This window comes from Rhododendron vialii, chromosome 5a (genome assembly GCF_030253575.1).
Source record: "Rhododendron vialii isolate Sample 1 chromosome 5a, ASM3025357v1".
Classification (NCBI taxonomy): domain Eukaryota; kingdom Viridiplantae; phylum Streptophyta; class Magnoliopsida; order Ericales; family Ericaceae; genus Rhododendron; species Rhododendron vialii.
The window spans coordinates 27,285,915-27,313,567 of NC_080561.1; the positions used below are offsets into that span (position 1 = coordinate 27,285,915).

General features: G+C 37.9%; 3 protein-coding genes across 10 annotated transcripts; 2 read left to right on the top strand and 1 right to left on the bottom strand.

The window, feature by feature from the left end:
- Positions 1-7,791: 7,791 nt before the first annotated feature.
- LOC131325648 (uncharacterized) lies at positions 7,792-11,463 on the bottom strand. Of its 5 annotated transcripts, none has more exons than XR_009199775.1 (5): positions 11,149-11,463; positions 10,945-11,059; positions 10,732-10,821; positions 8,998-9,212; positions 7,792-8,359 (listed from the first exon to the last, which is right to left on the bottom strand). XR_009199775.1 is itself a non-coding variant. In XM_058357997.1 (4 exons), the coding sequence occupies exons 1-3, from the start codon at positions 11,025-11,027 to the stop codon at positions 9,065-9,067; spliced, it is 321 nt and encodes a 106-aa protein (XP_058213980.1). In that variant the 5' UTR covers positions 11,028-11,070; the 3' UTR covers positions 7,792-8,359; positions 8,998-9,064. The 5 variants fall into 5 exon arrangements, 1 of the variants encoding a protein (XP_058213980.1); XR_009199778.1 differs by having other exon boundaries at positions 10,945-11,012; positions 11,144-11,463; XR_009199776.1 differs by having other exon boundaries at positions 11,144-11,463.
- A 2,027-nt stretch (positions 11,464-13,490) lies between these two features.
- On the top strand, positions 13,491-17,098 carry LOC131325649 (uncharacterized). 2 transcript variants are annotated; one of them, XM_058357999.1, is made up of 5 exons: positions 13,491-13,541; positions 13,993-14,091; positions 14,259-14,361; positions 15,402-15,594; positions 16,845-17,098. In XM_058357999.1, the coding sequence occupies exons 2-5, from the start codon at positions 14,014-14,016 to the stop codon at positions 16,891-16,893; spliced, it is 423 nt and encodes a 140-aa protein (XP_058213982.1). In that variant the 5' UTR covers positions 13,491-13,541; positions 13,993-14,013; the 3' UTR covers positions 16,894-17,098. The 2 variants fall into 2 exon arrangements, with proteins under 2 accessions (XP_058213982.1, XP_058213981.1); XM_058357998.1 differs by lacking the exon at positions 13,491-13,541 and adding an exon at positions 13,854-13,877.
- A 5,175-nt stretch (positions 17,099-22,273) lies between these two features.
- Positions 22,274-23,193, top strand: LOC131325653 (condensin-1 complex subunit CAP-D2-like). Of its 3 annotated transcripts, none has more exons than XR_009199779.1 (3): positions 22,274-22,460; positions 22,568-22,665; positions 22,921-23,193. XR_009199779.1 is itself a non-coding variant. In XM_058358004.1 (3 exons), exons 1-3 carry the CDS (start codon positions 22,325-22,327, stop codon positions 22,956-22,958), a joined length of 252 nt encoding a protein of 83 aa, XP_058213987.1. In that variant the 5' UTR covers positions 22,274-22,324; the 3' UTR covers positions 22,959-23,193. The 3 variants fall into 3 exon arrangements, 2 of the variants coding, with proteins under 2 accessions (XP_058213987.1, XP_058213988.1); XM_058358004.1 differs by having other exon boundaries at positions 22,588-22,665; XM_058358005.1 differs by having other exon boundaries at positions 22,588-22,665; positions 22,936-23,193.
- Positions 23,194-27,653: the final 4,460 nt, after the last annotated feature.

The following is a 27,653-nucleotide window of genomic DNA, read 5'->3' on the forward strand; positions in this document are numbered from 1 at the left end:
TACACCACATGGTACTTCATGACAAGGATTCGTGTAGCACAGAGTAGCACTTGAAAGGATCGTGTGGTAATAGATGCAGATGTCAAAATCTATTCAAGCTAATGAACAAACGACTTCATGGATAGCAAGCCCAGATACAATTTTCAATCAAGGTTCAACTAAACCATAGAGAGAAGAGCGGGAAAAGAAAAACTCGGATGAAGACACGCTCGACATATAGCAAGCAATCACTGGCATAGCCAATCTTTTCTCAAGACAAGACCAAACCTCACCTCACGTAAGACACTGAGATCACAGACAAAACGATAACCTGAAACAACCAACTCATTGTCTCGGCTAATACTATCTGGAGGTGTTACTCAACAAATAAGAATGGTCTAGGAATCCTTGGTGTTCAAATTCAAGTAAAAGAAAAGATGCAAACCACGGAAAGATGATATGTTCCCAAATTAAAAGAATCCTAGCAAAGGATTAAACGAGAGAGGAGAAATTACCCCACACATCTGGTGTCTCTGGAGTTTGAGAAATGGTAAAACTCGCTCCTCGCTCAACGCGTGACCCTTGACCCGAAGTAGACTGGAATTGGGAGTGATGTCGAACTAGACTCTGCCCTGGTCTCACTGAACTAGGCCCACTATGCTCTCCTACTTTTTGAGGGCATCTTCTCGCAAGATGATTAGGTGCACCGCAAATGAAACATGTCTTCCGCTGTTGCGAACACTGAGCACGAAAGTGACCTGACTGACCACACCGATGGCACACAATTTGTGGTCTGACAAAAGCTCCATGACTTCCCGAAGAAGTAGGCGGCCCCAAACTCTGTTGAACATGCAATGATTGATGTGGTTCTCGCTGTCGCTTTCTCCCTTGGCTCTCAGAACTTCCCGAAGGCAAACTTGCACTAGAGGTCGGTTGCTTAGTTTCCCACACTTTTGGTTCTCCCTGCGCACCCACTGGATTCTCAACACTCCTTGCACATTCAACAATCTCGGAAAACCTTCCAATGCGCTGGCTCACAACCAACAACTTAATGGATGGGTGTAATCCCTTCTCAAAACGCCTACACTTTCTTTCTTCTGATGCCACTAATTCCGGAGCAAAACGGGACAGAGACTGAAATTTCGTAGCATATTCGGAGACGGTCATATTACCTTGTTCTAGTTTCTCAAATTGTTCTCTAAGTTGCTCGCGATACGTTTCTGGAAAATATTGATTCTCGAAGAGTTCTTCAAACTCAGCCCAAGTCAAGTTCTCTGCATCAGGTTCATTTATTCGAGTAACCGTCCTTGACATTCTCCTAATGTCTCTTCTTGCTCCTAAAACTGATTCCCACCACTCATTCGCCTCGCCAGTAAGTTGAATGGCCACAATGCTCACTCGTAGGTCATCTTCAGTAATCCTAAGAGCGTTAAAGATTTTACGAACTTGTGCAAGCCAATGGTCGGCCACAAGAGGATCGCTACTCTCCCCATCGAATTGAGGTGGTTTCATACGATGGAATGCCCTCATTGCTTCCATGGCACGGTCATTTGTGTTAGCCCTAAGTGCTGGGTTCAGAAGGTTTGACTCTGCAAGTGCCGCTACAATTTCCCTAGCAAGGTTATTTTGACGTCTCGGAGGCATCGCGCTACAATGATTGAAAACATAACACAATCAACGACAACAACTATCAACAATAACAACCACGACTACATCGTGAGACTAAACGTCCGACTTTCCCAACACAAGCCAACCATGCCTTGACAATCTACATTATCGTAAATGCAATGTAATGCCAATGTACTGACTCCTTACTGCAAGCACACATATCATGTAAAAATTTTGCTATGATTTTGAACCCATGAGACTAAAGTCTCCCCACGGTCTCAAAGTATTCAAACCTAGACGCTTTGATACCAAGTTGTCACGTCCTCGAATTTTAACATAATTATAAATGATTTTCATAATAAAAATACTCACAAATATCCGTACTGTACCCAAAAGATCACTGTGTTCCCATTCCCTCAATTAAGCTTCCAAGTCCATAATGTTCCAACATATTACTACATTGGCTCGACGGCCCCAGATTATCATAAGTAGCGAAGTTCGAAAAAGAATTAGTGGTTACAATATTTCGAGTCAAAAGAATTACAATTTTAGTTACAAATACATCTTTCAAAATAAATTTACAAAGATGAATAGGCAACTCCTTCGGTTAACTTTCAAAAATAATGTCCACACTCCAAGCACGCCAAGCAATGCAAGCTATGGTTCCGGGTTAACACCTGAAAATAATATAAGGCTTGAGCTACACTAGCCCAGTAGAAAAGTCTACGCAAACTCTATATGCAAATGAGATGAAAGATGTCGATGAAACATAGACTTTCGAATAACAAAGGGAGCATGGATGAGACACAAGTACTATATTAGAAATTTAGAACGTAAACGAACACTTCACTCTTGACAGTTAACCTATCTTTGTCCTTCGAATTCATTTTTACTCATCTTTCGATCTTCACGCATCCACCTCATATGGTTACGTTACAACCGCTTAGTATCTCATAAGTTCCCTATGGATCCTTGATGGGCACACAAGAAATCCCTCACATCGTCGCATCACGATATCAATCAAAAGACATTCCGGGCATTAGGACCCCGTATACCCAATTTACATTCCGGGTGATAATGACCCCGTACATCCAATTCTCATTCCGGGTTCTCAGGACCCCGTATATCCGATTCTCATTCCGGGTTCTCGGGACCCCGTATATCCGATTTTCATTCCGGGTTCTTTAGGCCCCGGACATTTGATCACATGTTTTGTTCCCAGCTTCAGGTTCAATAGAAATCAATCCTTACATTACATGTTTCTCGTTTCATTGATTAGCTACCGTTTCTGTCATCTTATTATTCACATGTTCTGAAACCGTCATTAATTCCCCTTTAAGCGATCTACTAACCTTTTACTTCAAGTTAAACCCATGACCCACGCATCAACTACTCACTGCGGTTTTCAGTTCAAATTAGGCGGTAGCCTATCACATTATATTCGTAATCCATTAAAGTCAATCCGTTGATCCTAGTTTCCGTGATAATTAACTCAATAAGTTCATTCAAGTCCATCGGGCATGTTTTTAGGTATGAAATATGTATTATTCTCCAAACACTAGAAATGATGCGAAAACGAACCCAATAGAGTCAATAAAAAGCTTCGACACGCGAGTTGAAGGATATAGGAAAGCAGCTGAAAGATACTGCAGCAGCTCAAGGAAGCAGCTGAAAGCAGCTCAAACTCCTAGTCTCCTACCGGTAGGCAGGCAAGTCCTACCGGTAGAACTTGAAGACAGAAAGGCCAACATTTCGGTAGAACCTAGACCTACCGGTAGGTGAACAAGTCCTACCGGTAGAAACTCCAATTCACGCAACCTACCGGTAGGCAAGCAAGTCCTACCGGTAGAACTTGGAAACAGAAAGGTCAACATTCGAATTTGTGCTTGACCTACCGGTAGGTATGGAATTCCTACCGGTAGAAGTTCGATACGTTGAGCAGCTTTTGAGCTGCTGCTGTACGTTTGAGCTGGTTACGAAGAAATTCCTCAATTGTTCTACCGGTAGGGAAAAGGCTCCTACCGGTAGGGAATCGATTTTCTGGTAAAGTAACAACGTTCTACCGGTAGAAAGGACAGGCCTACCGGTAGGAATCTAGGAAAAACAGACAATTCTAACAGCAACTGCGAATTTTCAATCCAAACTTAAACACGACATTACAAGCACGATTCATGCACCAAATCACCCATAAAACATATAAAGAGAGGTAGAATTCCCTACCTCGAGTATCCAAGCCGAAACCAAAGAGATTATGCAAGCCCTAGCTTCCGGAATCCCAACCGAGCTAAATACACCGAACCGAGCTCTATCCAATGCGATACGAGCCCGATTACACAAGTAGAAAATGGAGTTGAGGTTGATAGTTTTGGGTTTTGAGTTTAGAGGCGAGTTTTTGGGTGAGAGAGTGAGAGAGATGAAGAGAGCCGGGAGAGGAGAGAGAGAACCGAGAGATGGAGAGGGAGGAGAGAAAATGAATTTTCTCTCCTGGCACACACACACATATACACACATGCACTATATTACACTAACACCCATAATTTCCATATTCTTGCACATTAACCTACAACCACAATCTCCACACTAAACCATCACTTATCCCTTTATAAAATATTAAAATTAAAAAAATAAGGAAATTTACGGGTCTCTACAGCTAAGGCAAACAAAACCCCCACCACCATCAACATGAACACAGATCACCACCAATTTCAATTGCACATCCACCGATCCACGCACTACACATCATGCAAACTAAAACACGGCTCCCACGCACGTATCGCACCGCCACACTTCGACCTTAACCCAATTTTATGTGTACACCACGACACCGAATGGGTTACCGTAACCCAATAACTGACTACCACTTAAATGTAATGGAAATAACAAGAACAATAATACGTACCACAACAAAACCAAGAACAAGATCGAGAACAAAATTTCGACGGATTGAGAACAGATTTTTGACGGCCACACCTCCTAAAAAACCTCGGCTGCTCTCTCTCTCTCTCTCTCTCTCTCTCTCTCTCTCTCTCTGTGAACGTTGTAATCAAATAAAAACCCTAGTCTCATATATTACTGACCCACATTCTCCCCTAAATAATAGGTAACCACTTAATAAAAGAATTTAATACGGTACAGCACCAAATACTAAAACTATTTAGACTTATACCCCAGCACTATAATAGTGCCGATAACAGTTATACTATGTGGAGAGAGAGAAAATATCAATTAGGATCCAAACCATAAAATACTCTTCTTCTTTTTTTATTAAAGAAATATACAAATTAGTAGGAATAAGAAAAGACGGGGTGTAACAACAAATCTTATAAGCGTGAGACAAAAGTTGGCTCACATAATGTATGTTGCAACAACTCATCGACCAAAGTACCACGTAACCAATTGAGAAGTCGTTTAAGCCAAACACACTCCTGTGTAGCCATAGTTGTTGCAGCATACTCTGCTTCTGTGCTAGAAAGATCAACATTTGGCTGCTTCTTACATTTGGTCACATGGGACTTAACTACTCATGGAGTACCCAATGACTAATCCTTTAGGAAGTAGTTGTGACCGCCAATGATCTTCTTGTTAAAACAATAGCTTAAAGCCTGATATCTGGTGGTTGTAAATCCAGTCATTCGCCTGTATACTACAAGGCCTTGTTTGACGCAGGTTGTAGTTTCTAAGGGATTCGTAGCAGGGGGTATTGAGATTGGGATTGGTAGTCAAGAGGTATTAATAGTGAAGAGGTTTATAACCCTCCTTTGTTTGATTTGCTCCGGACTGGGATAAAGGATTGGTAATAAAATGTTTGATTTCTTGTTACAGTGGTGGGGTTATATGGTTGGTAACAATGACAAAATTACCATGTTGTTTCCCTAAATCACTACGGGAAAAATGAATGTCACTTAGGTTCCGCAAAGCATATTTAACACCAACGTCCTTAATAAATCGATATTTTTCTGGTGGTTGTAAAATTAACCCAGCAAATCAGACGGTATCCCAATCGATACTTTTTTGGAAACTTATTTGATCACCTTTGCTTGTAGGCCGAGCTAAAGTAAAGTACACCCTTGTTTGTGTGTTGTCATTTTGTTTAGACATTTTAGATTCTTTGTTATTACTTTGTTGGCTAATTTTACCTGGACTTAATACTGGTTGGTGCACAATGTGCTGTCACCATAGTGGCTAGTATAACTTTGAGTGCAGAATCTTGCCAAATCTCTCTCTCTCTCTCTCTCTCTCTCTCTCTCTCTCTCTCTCTCTCTCTCTCTCTCTCTCTCTCTCTCTCTCTCTCCTATGCAAGTGTGTACATCTACCAACTGGCACAATTAAGACACAGGGTAGATGGTGGCGGTGTTATTTTCTCATGTATATGGCCATGTCTGATGTCTCCAACTTGAGATTTGATATTGTGAAGTATTGCCTTATGCAACATCTTGTGTCGCTCCACACAAGCCACTTAATTAAACATCTTATCTTGGTATCAACCTTTTCTTTCAGTTAATTGTATTTTAGCCCAGATTTGGGCATTGTCAGCACAGCCTACATGTAGTTGTGTGTTGCCACACGCATATGATTCCCAGACTAAGCTAAGTACTCTTGTGATTCCCAAATGTTGACTCTTTATGGCTTTGTTTGGATCTTAGATTTACATGGGATATCTGGAGGGTAAAGAAAATGAAAGAGATTTCTGAAACTGTTTTTTTCTCCTCTTTTCACTTTGCTTTCGTATTTCAAGAGCCAAGCAAAATCTGGAGACAACATAGACTGCACTGTGGATCACAAAACCATGTTTCTTCTGGGTTTCTAATTTTCTTCTAGGGACATCTGTAGGAACACCTGAATGTTGAATTCATAATCTACGATAAATAGAAAAGACCATAGAGAAATAGGCAATGCAGCAGATGGATTTTATGGAGGAATCAGGAAGCTTTACCGCGAGGAGGAGATCTCAGTTTGGAAGCGCCTGTGTCCAACCCGAGTCGTGGACTAGCACCATGACAAACTTCATCACTCAAGAATCCTCTGTAAATCAGCCCCTTCCACTTGTCAAGGTTTTTTTCCCCCTTTGGTCTGTACGAATAGAAATCTTGATCATACAAATTTTGTACGATGGTAAGTTTTGTAGGGTATATATCTCATCTGAATCATACAAGCGTCGTCTTGGACATACTTTGACCTCAGTTTGTTAGATGCAGAGGCCTTGAATGGTGCATATAGTGTAACACTTGCCCTTTACACATATCTCGTTTTGTGAGTATTGCAAAGGATTCAATTACCCTATGGAGTAAAATCATCTTGTTTATTCCCCATTTATCTGACAAGTTCAATGGACATACATTTTCTTCTTCTTCTTCTTTATCTTCTTTCATGGAGGTATAGATACAGTTGATCAAATATTTTTCCTCCAAGAATTGGGTACGCAAATGATGATTTATTTGATGAGATTTGGGTTTAATAATCAAATATGCATCACTGAAGAATGAAAAGATGTATTTTGAGGTTAAACTTAACTTGAAAAATGCAAACCATGATGAAGTAGTTGGCTATGTACTCCCATTACCAGCACTGTGGCAGGCACAAGTTTTAGAATGGGAATCAAGTTTAAGAAAATGTGGGATAAGGTTGTGTACCGAATGCCTTACTCGGACGCCACCATAAACGGAAAGCCTTGTGTGCTTTGGACTTCCTGCCTTGTCTTCAAAACTGATCCATATTAGTATACTAGCGAATGCCAGCGCCTGAAGGCACGGCGCAACACATTTTGAAAAAAACTAAATCGAATTGCCATTTTTAGGCACGGTGCGACACATTTTGGAAAAAACAAAATCGAATTGCCATTTTTCTGGAATTTACCACCCCACCGATAAAGACAAAATCTCCTATAAGTCATTTTCTTAAATAAACTTCCAATAGGGTCCATTTATTCAAATTATGTACCATGAGAGTGGAAAAAGTACCCCACTTGATTCCACCGGGCTCTCCCTTGAGACTGCATGACGGTAAAAATCATAACATTGCCTATTAAAAAAGAACCACCAATGACAAACATGTTCTATTAACCATTCTCCTTCCCATTTTGATGCCAATGACCATAGCAAGAAGTAACTAATTAAACGCAATAAGACTAAAACAAACACATGCCCATTTTAGCTTACACTTTAAAGGGGACATGACCAAGTCTATTATTTTTTGGTATGTACACAAATGACAGGAACCGCATAAAGGCCGCATTGCCTCTCACATTCAGCCGCTACAATGTTAGCTGCAAGAAGATTTCCCTTTTGGAAATCACAATTGAGTGTTTCATATTAACACCACCATTGAGTCTCGCCAACATAATCCAGAACATCAGTCACTTAATTAATTTGCCCCTCTTGTGGAGTGTGATTCATAGAGCTCTTACTACAAATCTGACAATTCTCAATCAGATTCCTATGAGGGCGATGAGGAGCTGGATTTTCTTTGGTTAGATTCACTACTTGCAGCAAATCCATCTCCATTTCTACTTGAGTCTCTCCTTGTCCGAGGATGCACTCCTGAATTCCATGCTCCTTTGTCATCCATAAGCACACCACCAAAGCCAACAGCTTCTTGATTACCCTTGGAGCATTGCAAGTACTCAATTTCACGTTGAACCACAATATGCAATTATTGGAATGTAAAATCACCAGTTTTTCAAAAAGCATTTTTTAAGTGCCATCAAAAAGGGCAGCCTCATAGCCAATATACCCATACATGCCTTCCCCATTCGAAACCTTCCATATCTCCACATCTGAAAAATAAAATATGTTGAACTACATTATGCAATTAAGTTCAGAACTTGAGAAATGATTTATTCACACCTGAATTAAAACCAAATCAAAATTTTGCCCAAATGAAATTGGACACGTTAAGAACTTGAGAAATGATTTATTCTATTTCTTCGTCCATTTCAAGTTTTCTCATATGGGCACATTAAGTTTTTGAGTAAGTCAGTTAATACTCTCTCGAAACAAATAGCCGCTTCAATTCACACAACTATTCAACCCAATGGTCATTACAAAGGCCATTATGCATGCCACACTTGATACTAATGCTGGAAGGCAAGGTATTCAAAAGGGATTAAATAAAGCAGAGAAACTATCAGTAAAACTCCTTAGTAAAAGCCAATAACAAACCAAATAAATTTCTGAAGGCCCATAATTCTTTTTGTTAATTGTTCATGATAGTGAACTAAAAGCCACGTAAAGAATAAAAAGAAGAAGGAATGGGCCTTATCTTAATTATTCAATTTTCATCTATACACCATGAATGCAAAGTTTAACAAAAACATGAATTCTACTTATGAAGATTAAAAATCATGTTAGAAACCCCCAAGTTAAGGATTGACCAAAAGAATAAGAAAGGTATTGAATGAGTACACGTTTTTACCCCTGGTTGTTATCGTTGCCGTGATTTCACTAGAGGAGATGGAGGACAGAAAAGAAGAGGGGCCGAATCACTCCATGGTGGTGATGGGATGATGTTGGTGGTCATCGGTGGACGGGCCTACTGCTGCAAGGGGAGGTTCTTTGTCTTTGATCAGGGGCAAGGTGAGCGGTGGTGTGGGTGGAGGATGGGGGAGACGTGTGTTAAAAAGTCGCTTCCTGCACGAAATATAAAATTTTGGGTTCAATGTAGAAATCATTCATCTACAAATCAATCACAAAATGAATGAAGGAGAACCAATTTCAATACATGAACCACATATTTGATATGCATATCTAAATGTGCTCATAGTTTTCAGCTTTTAACATTTCTCATCCATAAAAACCGCAAAAACTGCATTATTGAAAAATAGTTTTGAGGCTCATGTCATGGAACTAAATTGGTATTGCCATCACAACTTTCGCCACTAACCACATCCTAACAACCACGAAACAAAAACATTTTGCTCCCAAAAGAATCAATTTGCTCTCCATTATCTTGGTGTTCTTTCATATAGGCTTTTTAACAAACACTACATATGCATCTTTTCTAGACCCACACGGCTTACCAATCTGAACATGAAAATAACTTATCAAGCATGCAAGTATGAAACAATGGCTACTAAGTAGTCAGTCAAGTTCCACAAATAAGAACAGTATGAATTTTAGAATGCATTATGAATTTTCAACAGTATCAACAGTTTGATTTATAGCATGCACTATGATTTTTAGAATTTTAGAAATGCAGTTCAAGATAGATGGTTTAGAGAGAGACGTAAAACCTTTGCTCCGATCACCGATGAAGGGTCACCCACTCATTGAAATGCAGTTCCCTTTGGTGGTTTCCCACCACTGAATCACAATACCAAGGATTTAGACAAATGAAATCAAACATGAAGCGGGAATTGAACTCCATAAATAAATGATGATGAGAGGAAAAAATCGTAGTACTTGCTCCGTTTGGTGCAAACACTCAGACTCGCCATCGAAAATCCACAAGGCACACCTCTGGGCTTAAACAATTGCTGCTAAAGAAACAACCACTTGGCCGCTGCTGCTGCCGGAGAACTCCCTCCGCCGCCGCCTACTAATCATGACTGAAGTGGAACTGATTGTCCACCTTTTGATTAAGTACAATATACGTGAATGTTTTTTCCAATCCACAAAACTCATAACATCATCAAAACTAAAGGAGTAAGGGGCCTAATTTATCCAATGAGCACCTAGGACTTTCCGACAGATCACCACATCGTAAAAGAATAGTACCTGAAAAGAGAATAATAACAAAAGAAAATTTTAAATTAGGCCCACGACACCACATGAGATTTTTGATAAAAAAAAAATTGACATAACAAAATATAAGAAAGGGAAAAATCACCGATATAGAAGTTTTAACTAGCTTTGAGCACAAAATTCATAACACTATTCGTGGAAAAAAAATCAAGCATCAACCATAGGTGGAGCTTTTAATCTAATTCCTCACCATCCCTAAGCTCACCATGGTTTGCCCAATGCCTGAAACAAATCACTTAATGGTTTTGCTTCCCCCAACTCATCCCTACTAACACACCCATAGCCAAATCCAAGTTTTTGAGGCTCTAAGTTTTAAAAAATAAGCTGCTCAAATCGAATGACTCGATAATGGCCTCTACACTATAAAGACAAATAAGTATCAATACATATCTATAGATAAATGTACCCCTTTTGTCGGCGGAATGCCAACCTGAAGTTCTGATGTTGACCGCCGACGCTTTTGTCAACCCTTCGTTCCCTTTGAAAACCCATTACTCTGCAGTTTGCAGCCGCAGTTTTTTTAAACAGGATAAAAGCCAAATTCGAAAACCAAATTCAAATCCAAGATAAACACCCTAATCTGGAATTCCATTAATGCTAACCAGGTTTAGTAATTTACCTTAGATCAATTGAACTCGAAAATAATGCGTGGGTGGATTTGCTCTTTCCGGTTTGGGAATATTTTGGCTTACTTGAATACATGGTGGTAGAAGAGGCAGTCGGAAAAATAAGAGCTGCCACCAAGTAGATCAGTAGATGGAAGGTACACACACACAGAGAGAGAGAGAGAGAGAGAGAGAGAGAGAGAGAGCACGCACCTTACGGAGGAGTACTTCATTGGTGTCTGGACTGTAGCAATCGAAGGTGTCGAGGAAGGTGATGCTGCTCTTGATCGCGCGCCGGTCGGTGGTGGCTCGCCGCGCCAATCAGTGGAGCTAGGAGAGCGATCGAAGAGAGGGAGACAGAAGGAGGGTGAGGTATGGGAATACGGTTAGGGTTTCACAGAATGTCTGCGTTTCTACGTTTCAAATTTTGGAAATCTAATCCTAGTTTTACCAAAATGCCATTTATGATAACCCTTGGATGGATCAAATATTTACAAAAATGCCATAGTAGAATGAAGGGTAGAGATTTATGTAGGCATGAGGATAAATCTAGAGCGTTGGTTGTCTTTTGAATTCAAACACAGCTCTGTTTTATTATATAGATGTTTCTTGCGATGCATCTCATTGAGACACGTTGCAAAGGTTGAAACTTGAGTCGGAATTGAAAAAATTTGAGAAGGGAAAGAAAATAAGCCAAAGTGAGGTTAAAGTTGACTTAGGGTTTACCTAGAATTGGTATAAAAAAAAAATAGAGTTCAAAATTGACCTATCCTCTATTTTGTTTTCGTTGTCAAGCAGTAGGATGTTAACTCTCTCTTTTTGATAACTCAAGTGTCCCGGATTAGTTTACGCACATCTTGACTAATTCTGAAAGACCAATGTTAACTCCTTAATATAAACAAACAAGTAGAGTTCAACCCTCAAACCTCTCCACAAAAATGGCAGCTTTGTTCGTTTTGCATTTTTGGGTATTTTAGTTTTGGTAGTGTGTGGAGAGAAAAATAGAAAAATGATTGGAGAGGGGGGTAATGAGTAGAAAAAGAGAGAGAGAGAAATGAAAATAATAATGAGAGAAATATGGTAATGATTAAAAAGAGTTATAGGGTAATTATTAGAAAACAAAACTAAAATGTGAAACGAACAAGGCCGACATCTTTATAATTTGTAGAGACCATCCCATTGATGGAAAAAATCCTCCTTTAGAACTTGGTAGACTGCAGGTGCATACACAAAGAAAATTGTTACTGTACTATTTACTTTTACTTTTTAGTGAATTTTACAAAATTACTTTATTGTGTATTTTTAGTTTACCAAATCATCTCATCAAGATGCATTGAAAAAGTTTAAATTCTTACACAGTTAGTTCAAAAAAATGTTAAAACATGCCAAAATAAGTTTAAAGAGTTAAGTCAAAATATGATAGGTTTAACTTTCGTAGTGAATTGTTTCCAAATTAAGTTATATTTTGCTTATTCTCCTGTTTGGTCTCGTGCAAATCGTAAAAGTGATTTTGGCCGTTTAGTATTTCTACCATTTTCAAAGATTTGTATTTAAAAATATTAACTTTTTTTAAGTTATGTATTCTAATTTTGAATAATCTTTGAAAGTATTTTTAATAAGTTCTATGTAATTCTATATTTATGAGAGAAAATTATCTTTGGAAAAGTTTTTTTTAATTCATAAGTATAAAGCTTTTGCCATTTGGACTAATTTTTTTTTTAGTTTTTGCTTTTTTTTTTTGGTGATTAGGGAAAGTTAGCATTATTAGAATACTTAGATTAAAACATTGGAATAAGAGTTGAACTCTTGACTTCCTTTTTTCATGCGACTCGTTCGCCTTTTTTCACTTTTTGTGAAATCTATGTTCTATTTTTCTCTGGAATCCTAGATTAATCATGGTCTCAGTGGAAGAGGTCTTAAAAAGTAAAAAAACTAAGAGCAAAGTAAAAAAAAAAAAAAAACTTCACTTAGACAAAAAGATTTTAAATAGCTGTTTTTATTATCTTTAGTATCGTCTTACCTAAATTTTTTCCATTTTGATCCATATTTTTATATTGGGTAAAAAAAATTATAACGAAAAGCCTAAACACAAAATGTAAATAATACGGACTATTTCAACTACTAAGATTCTTATTTTCTACGTACCAACTTTCCGCTTTGCGAGATATGTCATTTTTTCATAATATATCAACTTTAATTTAGAAAAATAAGTAATTAGTGAAACATCCTAAAACAAAGGCTACCTCTAATGCCACGACACTATTCTTTAGTGCCACGACCATTTATGCCATTTACCCCTTTTACCCTCAAATTTTCTCTCGAATAAATGCTTCTCTCTTTTCCGTCCATGGCTGCCTAGGAGGCTCCGCCTCCAATTCCACCCCACCCTCTTGAAAAAATACCTTATTTCTTCACAATTGAATTTAAGAACTGACACAAACCATGGATTTATTTGCCACGGCGGGTAATTGCTCCGCTGACGACTTCCCTTCACACGACGATTCTCGCCGTTCACAGCTCGCCGTATGTCTTTACAATTTCCCTTCACACCCTTCTACTTGCAACCTAGAAGCCCAAACTAAGAGGTGTTCAGGATACCACCTATTGATTGGTGAGTTTCATAAATTTCTTGATACCAACTTATTTGTACTTAACCAATTGGGGTTAGCTTAGTTAGCCATAACTTTTGCATCTGTCAAAAGTCCGAATCTTCTCACCTGCACGTGGGTGTTCTTTTCCGGCTTCTCCTTTATTTTTTTTATGTGATGGGCTTATTTTTTGTATTAGTTGAGTTACTGTGATTAGTTATCTCATGTACTTTCACAATGAATATAGTATCCGGGTTTGTATTTTGTAATTTGTACGTAAATGATCTCTCCTGTGGATTGAAAAAAAAACTTATTCGTACTTAATCTGGAACCAATTTTGACTGTCTTCCATGGTTTTGGTCTGAATACAATTGCGCTGGTTTTTGGGACCTATTGTAATTAAAAACTGAATTCCCTTGTTATTATTGGCAGGATTTAAGCTAATCTACATTATTTTGACTCGTTCAATTGCAGAATAAGTTTCTTTCAAGGGCCATGGCCAAGGAAGATCTTCTGCGTGATTGCCGGATTGAAGATGTTCGCTGGCTTTGTTCCCTATCTGAATCTGAGCTTGTAAGAATAAAACTTTCCTTTATCTGCATTCTTCAATTATTTTCAACATACTTCTTTTGGAGAATAGGACTTACTTGGGTAATAAAATGGGAAAACATCTCTGCACTCACTGCCAATTGGTTTTGGGTATGTAAAGTTTTCACATCATGCATCGTTCCAATTGTCAGGACTTGTTGATTAGCTTAAAAGAGATGGTGCTTCGACGGGCAAAAATAATTGGTCACGATTCTCTAGCAAAGAAATTTGATTTGAAGATGCTTCGAGCACTTGGTATGTATATTCACCCGTGCTCATACATCATTCTTTTGTGGGAGGAGAGGAGTGTATAGTCTCCCGTGTTCCTAAAGCTGGTAGATATTTGTATACTTTTCATACTATATATTGATAAAGTCTATAGTTTCTGATGTTCTTTACCCATTACGCCTTTCTTCACTAATTATATTTTCTGAAATAATCTTCATAGGTAGGACATTATGCCACAGTTATGAAAATTACCGTTCTAATTTGTTTACTGAAGCTATTTTGTTTTATCGTGTTCTATGTTATGATTCATGAGCATGAATTATCTGACCATGCTAGTTTGTCTCTGGAAGTGGTGTGAAGTTTTGTATGGCTCAGTTAGTACTAAAGTTCTTTTTCATTTTTATTTTTAACTTTTTAATCCCACCTCCACTGCGGTTAGTTGTCGCCTGTTGATATGTATTGACAAAGATACTGTTTCACATTAACTGCGTTGATTTCTTGAAGTTATTTCATAAACTGGTATTCTGTGGTTCAGAATGTTAGCAACAATTAAGAATTTATGGGCTTAAAAAAGTACCTTTTTAAGTCATACAACTATTACCGCATGATGATGAATGGAGATTGCTGTAAGTGAAAAATAGGTACAAATTAGGATCTTAAAGTTGCTCTAGTTGCACTTTAGGCATGAAACCAGATAGCATTGAAGTTAGAAGAGCTGATAAGCAAAAGAGGTTAGCGCTAGTTGATCACCCGAAAATATGAATAAGCTGCAGTGCTCTTGGCAAGTTCCCTCTGTCCATGATGTACTTCTGTCAACCGATTCATAAGTAATGAGCAAGGAATTTCTTAGTGATGGTTTTGTTGACCTTGTGCTTCTTACATGGACAACTTAGTGTTTAGGTAGTAATTGGCATTTGCTTCTGCCAAATATGAAGAGATTTGGATTCGAATTCTCCTGTAGCTTTTATGGCCATCTACTTATTATTGTCTGCTATCACTTATGACTCATGCAAAGTTATTTTGCATATTAGGAATTATTTGTTTGTTTAAAATCTTACCTATGACAGGTTTCATTCTGATGGAGCATCTTAAAGGACAACTTAAGGACGTCTCAGTCATTCCAGGCTTGGCTGAATCTTCCAGTTTTTTAGATGGATGCAATATCCTAAATTCTAAACTCAGTGACACTTTTAGCTCTATGGACATTGAAGAGTTGAGGGCATATGTTGGCACAGATCAAAGAAAGAGACTAGCAGAAATGTAAGTTGCTATAAAATTTGACGGGTTAGAACTAAAGTACTGGCAAGGTTTGACATGAGTTTGGTCTAACAGTCTTGCTGAGTTTTCTGAAAAGCTTTTTGGATTTAGTAGATGGATTAGTTACAAAAGTAGCAATGTACGTGAGAGCACATTCCATAACGAAAAGGATCGTACATGTGAGGGAGGAAGCACATCTGCTTCTAGCGGGTCTGCATATGCATGTGGACATTAGCAGGCCGAATTGTGTGACCCAAATTCCCAATATATACCTCTGACGCTTTTGTTTTAATGAGATGAACTAGCTAACATCGTTGCACCACACATGAGACCACCTTTCATCAAAAAAGAGAAAAGTTATGACTTAGGAAGCATATACGCTCCTTGCACGTTTGTGTATCCATGTCCGTATCATCATGGACACAAGAGGACACCTATCTGGTGCATTCCATAATTTCAAGACTGTTAAAGAATTTCTCGCATGGAACAGTTTACCTGCTGCTCATTAGCATTTGTATTGAAAATATGGGGAATGTCGTCATCACTGTTCAATTTTTGATTTCGTTGGGAAACCACGTTTTCCTTGATTGAGTGGTGGAAAAAAGTTGCAATGTGTACCGTTGCTGGTTAGCAAGGCTGTTGCTTTGAGCGTAGTTCCTCTATCGCTCTTTTTCTGCCCCACTACCCTTTTTTGGGAACTCTTGATTGTCTATTTTGAGAATACACGGAACTTGGTCTTATGCTTTTGGTATATTACCCTTTTCAAGGTGTTTCAGTTACTGAGATCTGAACAAATTGATGGTTGTGCGTTTAAAAATAATTTGATTTCCTTTTCAAAAAGCATTAGTTATTTCCCATATGGTTAAAAGCAAATGGGGAGTAGGGATTAGGGAGTATAATTGGTTCTTTGTTGAGTTTCTTATTATTGCTATTTTCTGTCATTTGAGAAATGCCAGGTTTTACGTGTTCCGTAGTGTCTATTTTTCTTCATACTTCTGTCATTTGAGACAAAATTCAGAAATGCATATTTAGAGAGGTTTCTATTTACTTTGCTTAAATTGGATATTGGGATATTATTGATTGGCAAACAGTTGTTCGTGAGTAAGCAAATTTGGACTCTTTTTTTTTATAAGTACGATTTTTTATTTTTTTTTGGGACTTTTGTTCTAAAGTTAGCTATAACATAATTTGCTGTTCTTCATCATGGTAAGAATAAGTACTGATTTGAGGTTTATTTACTTATTTTGTGTTAGATTTGGCAAGGATGAAGCTCATGATCAGAAGAAGAAATCTCATGTTTGAATATCATTATGAGGTCTGCATCTCTTTGGGCTTATATTTGCACTTAGGCGGAGCTGCTACTGTCTTCATTTTTTTTGAGAGATGGTCTGTTGCTCCATTCCGATGATTTTTATTTTCATGCCTTCTCTATTTAGTTCCATCTCTGCTGTTGTCTTATAAAACTTTGTACATTTTCATAAAAATGAAATAGACTCTTTGTCGTTAACTTCTCCTAGTTTCAATTACAAAGGAGATCGTGCCTGATTCTGCACTCGGATCACCCATCCATATTATGTCAAAAAACCATGCTTTGGATCACAATTGTTTGCAAAAGGTTTGAATTATGCACGTGTTACAAGGTTAGGAACTGTCATCAGATGTCGATAAATGCTTTCATTTCTTCTCAGGATTCATTAAATTATACTATTTAGAAAGTTCTACTGCAGCTATTGCCACTTGGGTTTGCCTTTCAATTTTTGAGTATCCAACGAGATAACCCTGGTCCCGGTGAAACATTTAGCAGCACTTCCCTTTTCTATGCCACTGCCTTGGAAGTATGTTAGGATGTTGTAACAACGGAAATGAAGAGAAGGATTGAGAGTTTGCTGATGCAACTACATGATTTAATCGTTTCTTCTGTGCGATACAGCTTCACAAAATAGGCTTTATATGAAAAGGTTTTTTTTTCATCTTACACACTTGTAGTTTTTTCATACAACCAAAAGAGGTTTTTTCATATGAGTTAGGTTCCGGTGAGGGATCCCTCATTTTATTAAAATGAGGGACTCCCCTTCCCGATTGAATTTCAATGATCCGAGCCGCTCAAAGTGATCATAACGTGATTTTAAGGGTCCCCGTGAGAAATCAGCAAAAAAAATGACAGGGAAGGGCTTCATCCGAGCAGTTTTCATTGAACGGTTCAAAAAAACTGCTCGGATGACGCCCTTCCCGGTCATTTTTTTTGTTGATTTCTCGAGGGGACCCTTAAAATTACGTTCTGCACACATTGAACGGTTCGGATTTTCAAAATTTGATCGAGAAATGAAAGTTCCTCATTTTAACAAAATGAGGGATTCATCACTTGAAAATTCCTCTTTTTCATATTACACACTTGTACTTCATAAATGCAAGAGATGGATACGAACTTGATTTGAGTCTGGTTATGTTGTTTTGCAAATGGTGCTTGCTGATTTTCCACCACTGGTAGTTGGAACCGCAGAAATTGGCATATTTTGTAGCAAAACCCTACTGTGTTTTTTTCCCGGGGATATCCATTTGCTAGTGTGAGATCTCTCTCTCTCTCTCTCTCTCTCTCTCTCTCTCTCTCTCTCTCTCTCTCTCTCTCGGGGGAGTGGGAGGCGGGAAGGGAAAAAAGCCTCCATGCAACTATGCAATGTGATATCAGATATCACGGGTGGAAGGATGATGTGACATCGCTGTTGCATAGAACTGTTTTTTGGTAGCGACAAACATATTGACATTATTACTTATCAAAAAAAAAAACATATTCACATCACATAGGTTTGTTGCTCCAAGAATTGATTACTACATATGGATTTGCCTCTCTAGAAGTAAAATCTTGCATCCATCCATGAGGCGGAGGTTGGGAATTGTTTTTCGCAAGTGTTTTTTTTTTTTTTTTTTTTAATGTTTCCTGTAAACAATTGTATTGTACTCCTGTTAAACAATGAAGTTTTGGATATACCTTTTGGAAAGTGTTCTCCGATGAGGACTAGTCATCAAGAATTTTCACATGGCCAATTTTTATGGGGATTTAAACAATGTCGCTTCCAAAATAATGGTGTTTATGCTAAACGATGGCTTTACAAGAAAATGAAATTATATAGAAAGGGTCATGGCAAATCAGCTGTTGTTTGTGGATTCCCACTTTGGCATTTCTTGGATTTTCTTTTTAGTTCATTTTCTCATTTTCACTGCTACAATCTATACTATATATATATTAAAAAAAGTGTCTATTAGTGAGAAGGCCTCACATCACGACAAGTGGCGGCATTTGATTGGGTGCAAATATAATAAATGTTAAATAAATAATTTCTTAATGAAATTCTATAGAAAGGGCTATGGCAAATCAGTTATCGTTTCTGGAATTTCCACTTTGGCATTTCTTGGATTTTGTTTTTAGTTCATTTTCTCCTTTTCACTGCTGCAATCTATACTATATATATATTAAACAAAAGTGACTATTAATGAGAAGGCTCACGACAAGTGACTGACATTTGATTGATTGCAAATATAATAAATATTAAATAAATAATTTCTATTAGGTTAGTGTAAATAAATTCTCCAACAAAAAGAAAAAGAAAAAAGGCAATGCGAGAAAAATCCTAAATTGGCCCATTCCAAATTTGAATTTGATCAAAACTTCCGTGATCAATGTTCATGGAAATGATTTCCAATTTTTCCATATCCATATAAATAGAGCTTTACCCACTTCCTTACTGGGTGGCGCCAATGCCACGATAGTTTTTGTTAATCCCACGACAATTCTTCTAGTCTGACAATTCTATCCTCGATCGCCCCCCTCCCTTTGATCGTTCACAGCTCTTCCCACTTCCCTTGCCTTCTTCACTCTAAAATCTCGGTTACTTCTCTTTCACCTCTCCATTTGTTTCTCTCTATTTTCTAGATCCGTTGCAGTAGATGGAGAGAGCAATGATTTTAGGTTTGCCGATCTAAATGTGCTCTGCAACTATTCTAATTATAAAAGAAGACCTTTCTCTTCATTTGCACACAACAAGAACGACGACTGACTTCTTTGGAAGATGATGCTGGTAAATTTTTTATTTTTTATTGATCTGATGCCAGTAATTTTCGACAATAGTCGATTTCAGCAACTCCTCGATAATCACCACTCAATTTCTATCTGTAACATACTGTTACAGAGATGTAAAAAAAATGTCAAACCGAACTGACAACCCGAAGCAAAAAGATTAACCACACCATGGCATGAAGAGAGAGAGAGAGAGAGAGAGAGAGAGAGAGAGAGAGAGAGAGAGAGAGAGAGAGAGAGAGAGAGAGAGAGAGTTCATTGATCTCTCCTCTTCGTCTCCTTCGTCTTGTTTGAAGATGGGGCTTTCACTAATTTATTTCTTCAATACACAAAAATGCCTCCACGATGTATAATCTGATGCTTCATTTGAAGGTCAGGAGAAATAATTGACAGAGGTCTGAATCGTTCATGAAATGAGGATTAATTGAATGGGTCGGTGGAGGGGAGAGGTGGGTAAAACGGGAATCCAAAGAGGTGAGAGAAGGATGAGTTTGAGTTGCTCTGTTTTGGGAAAAGACGGTAAAAGAGGGGAGAGAATTGCAATACGTGCTTTTCAAGGACAATGGAAGTGGCAAGGATAAGGAACAGAGTTGTATTGAGCACGATACGGAATACTCCTGAAATTTTTTTGCCTTCCACCTCTGATTGTGATAAGGTTGTGTGGACCCTAACTTTTGATGGCTCCTTCTTGGTAAAATCTGCTTAGGAGGCGTGTCGAAAGCGCAATCCCATCCAACCTTGGTATAGCTTGGTCTGGTTGAGTCAGAGGGCCTTGTTGGAGTTTTATAGAATGGCTTGCCATTCTTGACAGGCTATCTACTAGAGACAGATTATTTAGTTGGGGTGTAGCTGTTAACCATCAGCGTGTGCTGTGCATGGATGGTGTGGAGTCACATGATTACCTTTTTTTTGCGTGCCACGTCTCTTTTGACATATGGAAGCAAATTCTGACCCGTAATGGTCTTCATAGGGTTGTCTTGCCTTTATCTCAAGAAGTTGCTTGGGCTGTGCAGAGTTATGCAGGTAAAGGGTTTAGAAACACCATTTACAAGCTGTCATTGGCTGCTTCTATTTACTTCTTATGAGGGGAACGTAACGATGAAATATTATAGGGCACCAAGAGTGTTATTGAGGTTACTAATGAAATTTTTGATGCTATTCATGCCAAGCTCAGTTCTTGGAGTACAGTGACGTTCCATGCCCAAAATAGAGGTTGTGTGAGGATTAGCTTCTTGATTCTCGAATTTTTGGGATAAATAGTTGTAGATAGAGAGCTTTTTGTTTTTTTTTTGGTTTTGGTGTATTGTTGGGCCAGAGGTATGCCCCTTTGAGATTTTGTAGCTTCTTGCACGGTTTTTGGTGAAATAAAATTTACTTAAAAAAGAGAGAGGCTATAATGGTTAGTCTAGAAAAAAACTATTGTGGCAATAAAAGTTGAAGTCGTGGCATGAGCGCTGTCCTTACTGGTTTTAGTAGGAATAATAGTATTAATAATCAAACACTTATCTATATTTATTTACTACTACCTTATTAGGACTTTTCCGAAAAATGATTTGGTAAGGCGACAAATCATGCATGAATATATATTTTTCTAATAATTTTATTCAAAAATGTTCATAATTAATTTTTGGATTTAGGGCTTTCATACAGAGCCTTAAGAGAGTTTGTATAACTAAATGAAGAATAGGTACATAAATATGAGAGTTCCACAGTCAAAAATTAATTATGATATTTTAGAATAAAATAATAAAAAAATAAGACCTTTTCAAATGGATCACACCTTTTCAAACAAATTAAAAATTGAAGCACTTAATTTTTGTAGACTCTTATTTTTATGATTATTTTATTTTATAGGGTCATAATTAATATTTGTCTCTAGGTTCTTATAACTAAATACAATATATATTATACATTTGGTTCTACGACTATCTTAGGGTTTTCAAATGAAAGCCCTAGAGTCAAAAATTAATTATGATCTTTTCGGATAAAATGATCAAAAAATAAAATATGCACACCGGTTCAAACTGATTGAAAATTGAAGAATTTAATTTTTTAACCACATTTTTTTGGGGGCCATTACAGGTATCGAATCGAGCTATTTTTTTTATGAATCCTCAAAAAAATATTTTAAGAATAATTTGCAATTTGCGTCATTTTTGAGATCCAAAATGAGCCCCACAAAATCATCAATACACCACTACATTTATTGGCCATAAAAATTAAAACATTCCCAAGGATCGTTCCCTCTCGCTCCCTTACATCAAAAGAGTGAAAGTTTTGTGCGGTCTGAATATCATTTTTGGCAAAAATAATGAACTTATCGAAATCAAAAAATATGCAATATGGATCTATAGATCTTGATAATATCTTTTGAATGATTCAAAAAATTATTTTCGTAAATATATTATTTTTAAACTTCTAAATTGAAAATAAGTTCTTGGTTTTTATTTTTGTAAGAAAGGAATGTGGCTTTTCAAAAAAAGAAAGGAAAGTGTAACGGGCGCTGATAAACGGTTCTTAAATATCAGCCGTTGGATCAATAGATGGTCAAAGGAGCTTAAAACTTGAATTATGCGCGGGATCAACGTAGCGTGTTATCTAAGGAAGGCCAGAAGCGCTCAGCTCTGCTCCGCTCCTCTCTCTTCTCTCTTTCCAGCCTCCATGGCTCCAGTACCCTTCATCTTCCCCCCAACCCTCTACGCCCTCGAAGCCGACGACGACGACGGCGTCCTCTCCGCCCAGAACCCCACCGACGTCTCCTCCCTCCGCCCCTCCCAACTCGAAGACTTCGTCAAAGGTACACTGCTACTCTCTCCACTCCCTCAATTTCCCCTTAATTCACCAAAAAAAAAAAACCTGATTCCCCCGCCCCTTTTTTCCCCCTCTTTCACTCAAAAAATACAGGCATCTCGTCCCACCTTTAGGACAAAGAGCTCTTCCGCATCGAAGAGCAAGACGTGTTCGACCCCGCCTACTCGGAGGACGAAATTTGGAATGGCGACGTTTGGCTCTTCTCTCTCTCTCTCTCTCTCTCTCTCTCTTTCTGTTTTTTGTTGATCGGCTTCTCTCTCTCTCACTTACTGTTTACAGAGAATATGTAGTTTTCGGTTCAAATTCAAGAAAGGTTTCTGCGGAATCAAGAGGTTTGGTGGAGTCTTTGTTTGAATCAACATTTGGGGGGTGAAATTAGGGCTTTATGTCTTTCGGTTCAGTCGATGAAATTAGGGTTTTGATGGTTGGTTTCCGTCGCTGATTAGATGACTTATACTCAGGAGGCCGGAATTTGGAACGCTGAGCCTTGAGCGGCGCAACTAGGCGGCTGGGAAGGGTATTGATTTCTCAGAAGAAGAGGAATGATGGGTATTACAACGTACCCATAAGGACCTTTGATCAGACACGGCGGCGTAGGCAACTTCGGCCTCGTGGGTTCTTGTCACGACGGAGTGTCGCATTTCGACCGTGAAGAAAGCCCAGGAAAGTCTTGTTGACCAACCCATCTCTCTCTCTCTCTCTCTCTCTCTCTATATATATATATAGGGTTAGTGGATCTGATTTCTAAGACTTTTTAAATTTGATTTATGCATTATTTTTTATGTGTAGTGTTCTCTGTACAATTTTGAAGACTGTGGGTGTCACAATGCTTGCTGCACCGCATGTGTAACCAGGCCCCGGCGTTCGCAGCGTAAAGTTCTTGGGGAGTTTGACTGTTGTGTTGGTGATTCGTTCCCCCCAACGCTAATCTGGAACGAACTGATGAAATTTTCTGGATCTTGCGCCCGCGCGCTAAATACACCTCACTTGCAGCAGTTGGCCAACTGCTCGTTATTGGAGATTAGTTGTTTTTCTATTTTTTGTTACGTGTCATTTGTATACTTTGTTAGTAGAATTAGGGTTTTGACATGTGTTATGTATGTATGTGTGTGTGTGAAGAACCCGTCATTTATATACTTTGTTACGTGTCATTTATATATATGTTGTTTGAAGAACCCGTAATACTATTACACATAAGTTAACTCTCTCTCTCTCTCTCTCTCTCTCTCTCTCTTACTGTATACAAAGGATACATAGTTTTCGGTTCAAATTCGGGAAATTTTTGCGGAATCAATAGTGGAGTCTTTGTTTGAATTGACATTTGGGGATGAAATTAGGGTTTTATGTGTTTTGGTTCAGTCAATGAAATTGGTTTACAAGTGATATATAATCTTGTCTAATATTTAGTAGTTCAAACTTCCATTTTGATATTTTTCTCAACCAGCGACCATCGTTTTGATTACCGGATGTGATTTCTTTTTTGAAACGGCATTACCGGATGTGATTTATAATGGTATATGTCCTGTTAAGGATTTGGTGAATGTTTGGGTATGATGTATGGTGCTTCTTGGTCATCAACTTGAATTGTTCTAACTTAGTGTAGACGGAGGACAGATTCATCTTCACACATCACAACCCAAAATCTCCGCCGAGCCTTAATGTGCTGTTTCGATTGATTAAAAGTACTTGTCGGGTTTATACCTGATTTCTGTTATCATTCATTTTGTGTTTCTCGCGCTTGTTTCAGCATGTGACATTACTGAAGAAACTTTTCATTTCTTTCAATTTTTGCAAGTAAATTAGGCAAATTATAGGCCATTCAGACATATGGTAGAGTAGAATTTGAGTAATGTGTGTTCTTATATGCATTCTGTTTTATTGTCTCTGAGGATAATCATTCATAGTTTGTCATGCCATGCTTTTCTAGGTGGATGAAAAAATGATCCCCACATTTTTACTTGCTCAGAATTTTTGGCAGGTTGTTTATGGGCCTTCATTTATCTGTCTCATGTATAATTAGGGCACAAGTTCACCAAGGAGGGATCGCATAAGCAAGCCTTGCTTAATCTAACGTATGAACAGGTTTCTTAATCTAATTGAACTTTACTTCTGGTTATATTAGGGCATTTTCTGTATATCTCAAAAGATTTCTTGTAATTCTTCTTCTCTTGCGTTGCGTATTAATGTACATGAAGTTACTATGCCCCATTTACTGTCAATGCAACATGGAATTGCTGACTCAATGTGGTTACAGGGTGGAAGTTACGTCTTTCTTTGAGTTTGAAAACTTTTCTGATCATGATGTTTGCAAAGAATTTGTAGGTAGTCTCAAATATCTACCATTTTCAGCCATAATGGTATTGCAACTTGCTTGAATGTTTCGTGTTTTTAACTCTAAAGGTCACTAGTGTTGGTATTTATGAAGAGTATTTTGTCTGCTGTGTGCATGGTCAAGCTTGTTATAGAGGAAACTGGGTGTTGCATTATATTTTTGCTTCATTCTCTTCATGATGATCACTTATCTTGATATGTTCTTGTGCTAATCAAGAACCTCTTTGCTTCATTCCTTGAATGAATGAATTGATAAACTTGAGCTGCTATGTTGATGATTAGGAGTAGCATATTGATAGTTCTCTTCTTTTGGTTGTTGGAGGAAGAAAGACGGCAACAAGCTCATCAATTATACAAATTTTGGGCAACTAGTTTTTATCATTTTGGTTCTTGATATTTTTATGCTGATCTACAACAACGATAATGATTTGTTTTTGTTGCAAACCTTAAGGTCCTTGTGGAGAATAGGCATTAGTAAGCAATTATTCAATGCTTCATCACATGATAGAGATTATTCTTTTTTGTCCGAATTTGAAGAATAGCCAATTGTGTATGCTTATTGATGACCTGTAGGAAATGTGGTTGGACTTCAGTACTATGTTTCTGGTTCTACTTGTGTCTTTGTGCAAGGTTCTATCATTTGCAAAAGTTTAAGGAAGTGTATATGGTTCCAATTACATCTTTTCAATTGTGTACTCAATTCTATTTGAGGAATTTTTCTGCAATGTTCTTATGTTTACTAGATGGCGAATAATTCACTTATAATAGCACAATATATTGGTTGAAGTTTTTTAGCTCAGTATATTGCATTTGGATCCCGTGAATAGGCAAAGCTACTACAATGGCTACAGAAGCCGGTAAAGATGGTTCTGAACAATCTGCTGTGGCTGCTCGGGATGAACAACTTAGTACAAAAGAAATGGAGCGTCTAAGTAAGCTACTGCAAGAAGATAGGTAAATTTCCTTTGAGATACCGAGAAAAATGGAGTTTAAGAAGAGTTTTGGTTCATGCTTTTTCTCTTTCTACCTCCCCAGATGCATCTTATTAGCTTGAATTATACATGCTATCATGCCAAATTATTGAAGGGGAGGATTTTGGATGATAGAAAATGATTTTGTTCTTTTTACGTGTAAAGTGACTGTGTGTATGGATGTTAGCAATTCATATTGTGTTAATTTTTAATCTATTTTAAATTTCATAGATGGTGGATATTGAAGTCGTAATGCTTGGTATTCAAACACTAGAAAGGAAATCTCAAATAGTACTGAAAAATAGCTAGGCCTTGAAAAAATATTGGTCATTAATGGAAAAGGCAATTGGCACTATATTGGGCATGCTCAAATGATATATTAGTCTGTAAAGTCTTAAGGTAAGGTAAGAACTGGTATCATTAATATGCACATACCACATAGTAGTGTTATGATTTCTGAACGTGGTTTTTTATTTCAAAAATTTACAATCTCCTCTTCATTTGATGCTGATAACGTGCAATATTTACAGCGAATTGGAGAAACTTCATAAACAATTTGTGCTAGGAGGTGTTTTGACAGAAGCGGTGTTTTGGGCGACAAAGAGGGTTAGTTGTTATTTAACTTTGTCCAGTAACCAAATGTTATCATAGAAAATACTACCCAAATATTGTTGTGTCTACCGGCATAGATTTTTCGTTTGAAAAGTTTATGCTTTGAATGTGCTCCATGTTTTCTCCAATAGAGCACCCGAACGATTGTGATGGAATGATAGAGAATTATCTGTGCAAATTGAGTGCATAAGTTGCTCGATGGGGACACCACAGGGTAACAAGACAGCGAGCAGGATTCAAAAGTGCCATGCTCTCAGATGTCAAACTGTCAGCTGATGGTCAGGTACAACATAGATCTCTCTCTCTCTCTCTCTCTCTCTCTCTCTCTGTGTGTGTGTTTGTTTGTGCACCCTAATGCGTGTGTTCATTTGCATGTATTGGTGTTGAAAATTAGAAGACTTCGATTACAGGCAATCCCTCATTGAAGTTCATATAGCTCTAAGGTTTAACCGTTGTGCTTTTTCAAACATGTGCAATGAGTTTGGAATTTCTTTGTTCCTTGCGTAATATAGGGGTTATGTATTTTATTAGTAAAATTTTGGACCCCTTTCTACCTTTTCTATGCAATGCTATGTGTTCAGTTTTAGGGTAATCATAATAGGGAGAAAACCCATTAGGGTTAATTTCATTCAACGTAAAAAATATATATATAAGCTGTATAATAATTGCACTACGGTCCTAGATACTTAAACTAATTACATGATAAGACAAATAATTACACTAGATACAAATAGATCCATCATCTAACACTCCCCCTCAAGTTGGTGCGAAGATATCAATCAAGCCCAACTTGAACACAATAGGATGAAAACTCTTGCTACCCAGCCCTTTTGTGAATATATCAGCTAACTAATCTTCAGATCTCACAAACGGCATACATATCAAACCCTCGTTCAATTTTTCCTTGATGAAGTGTCGATCAATCTCTATGTGCTTCGTTCTGTCATGCTGAACGGGATTATGAGCAATGTTAATGGCAGCTTTATTGTCGCAGTAAAGTTTCATCGGAACACTATCAGCAAACCCCAAATCAAGTAACAAAGTTTGGAGCCACAAGAGCTCACAAACACCATTAGCCATAGCTCTATATTCAGCTTCTGCGCTAGACCTAGCGACTACCGATTGCTTCTTACTTCGCCAGGTAATCAGATTACCCCCAAGGAAAGTGCAATAGCCAGAAGTAGAGCGCCTATCATCCACAGAACCAGCCCAGTCAGCATCAGTGAATGCCTCCAATCGCAAATGGCCATGATTAGAGAACAAAA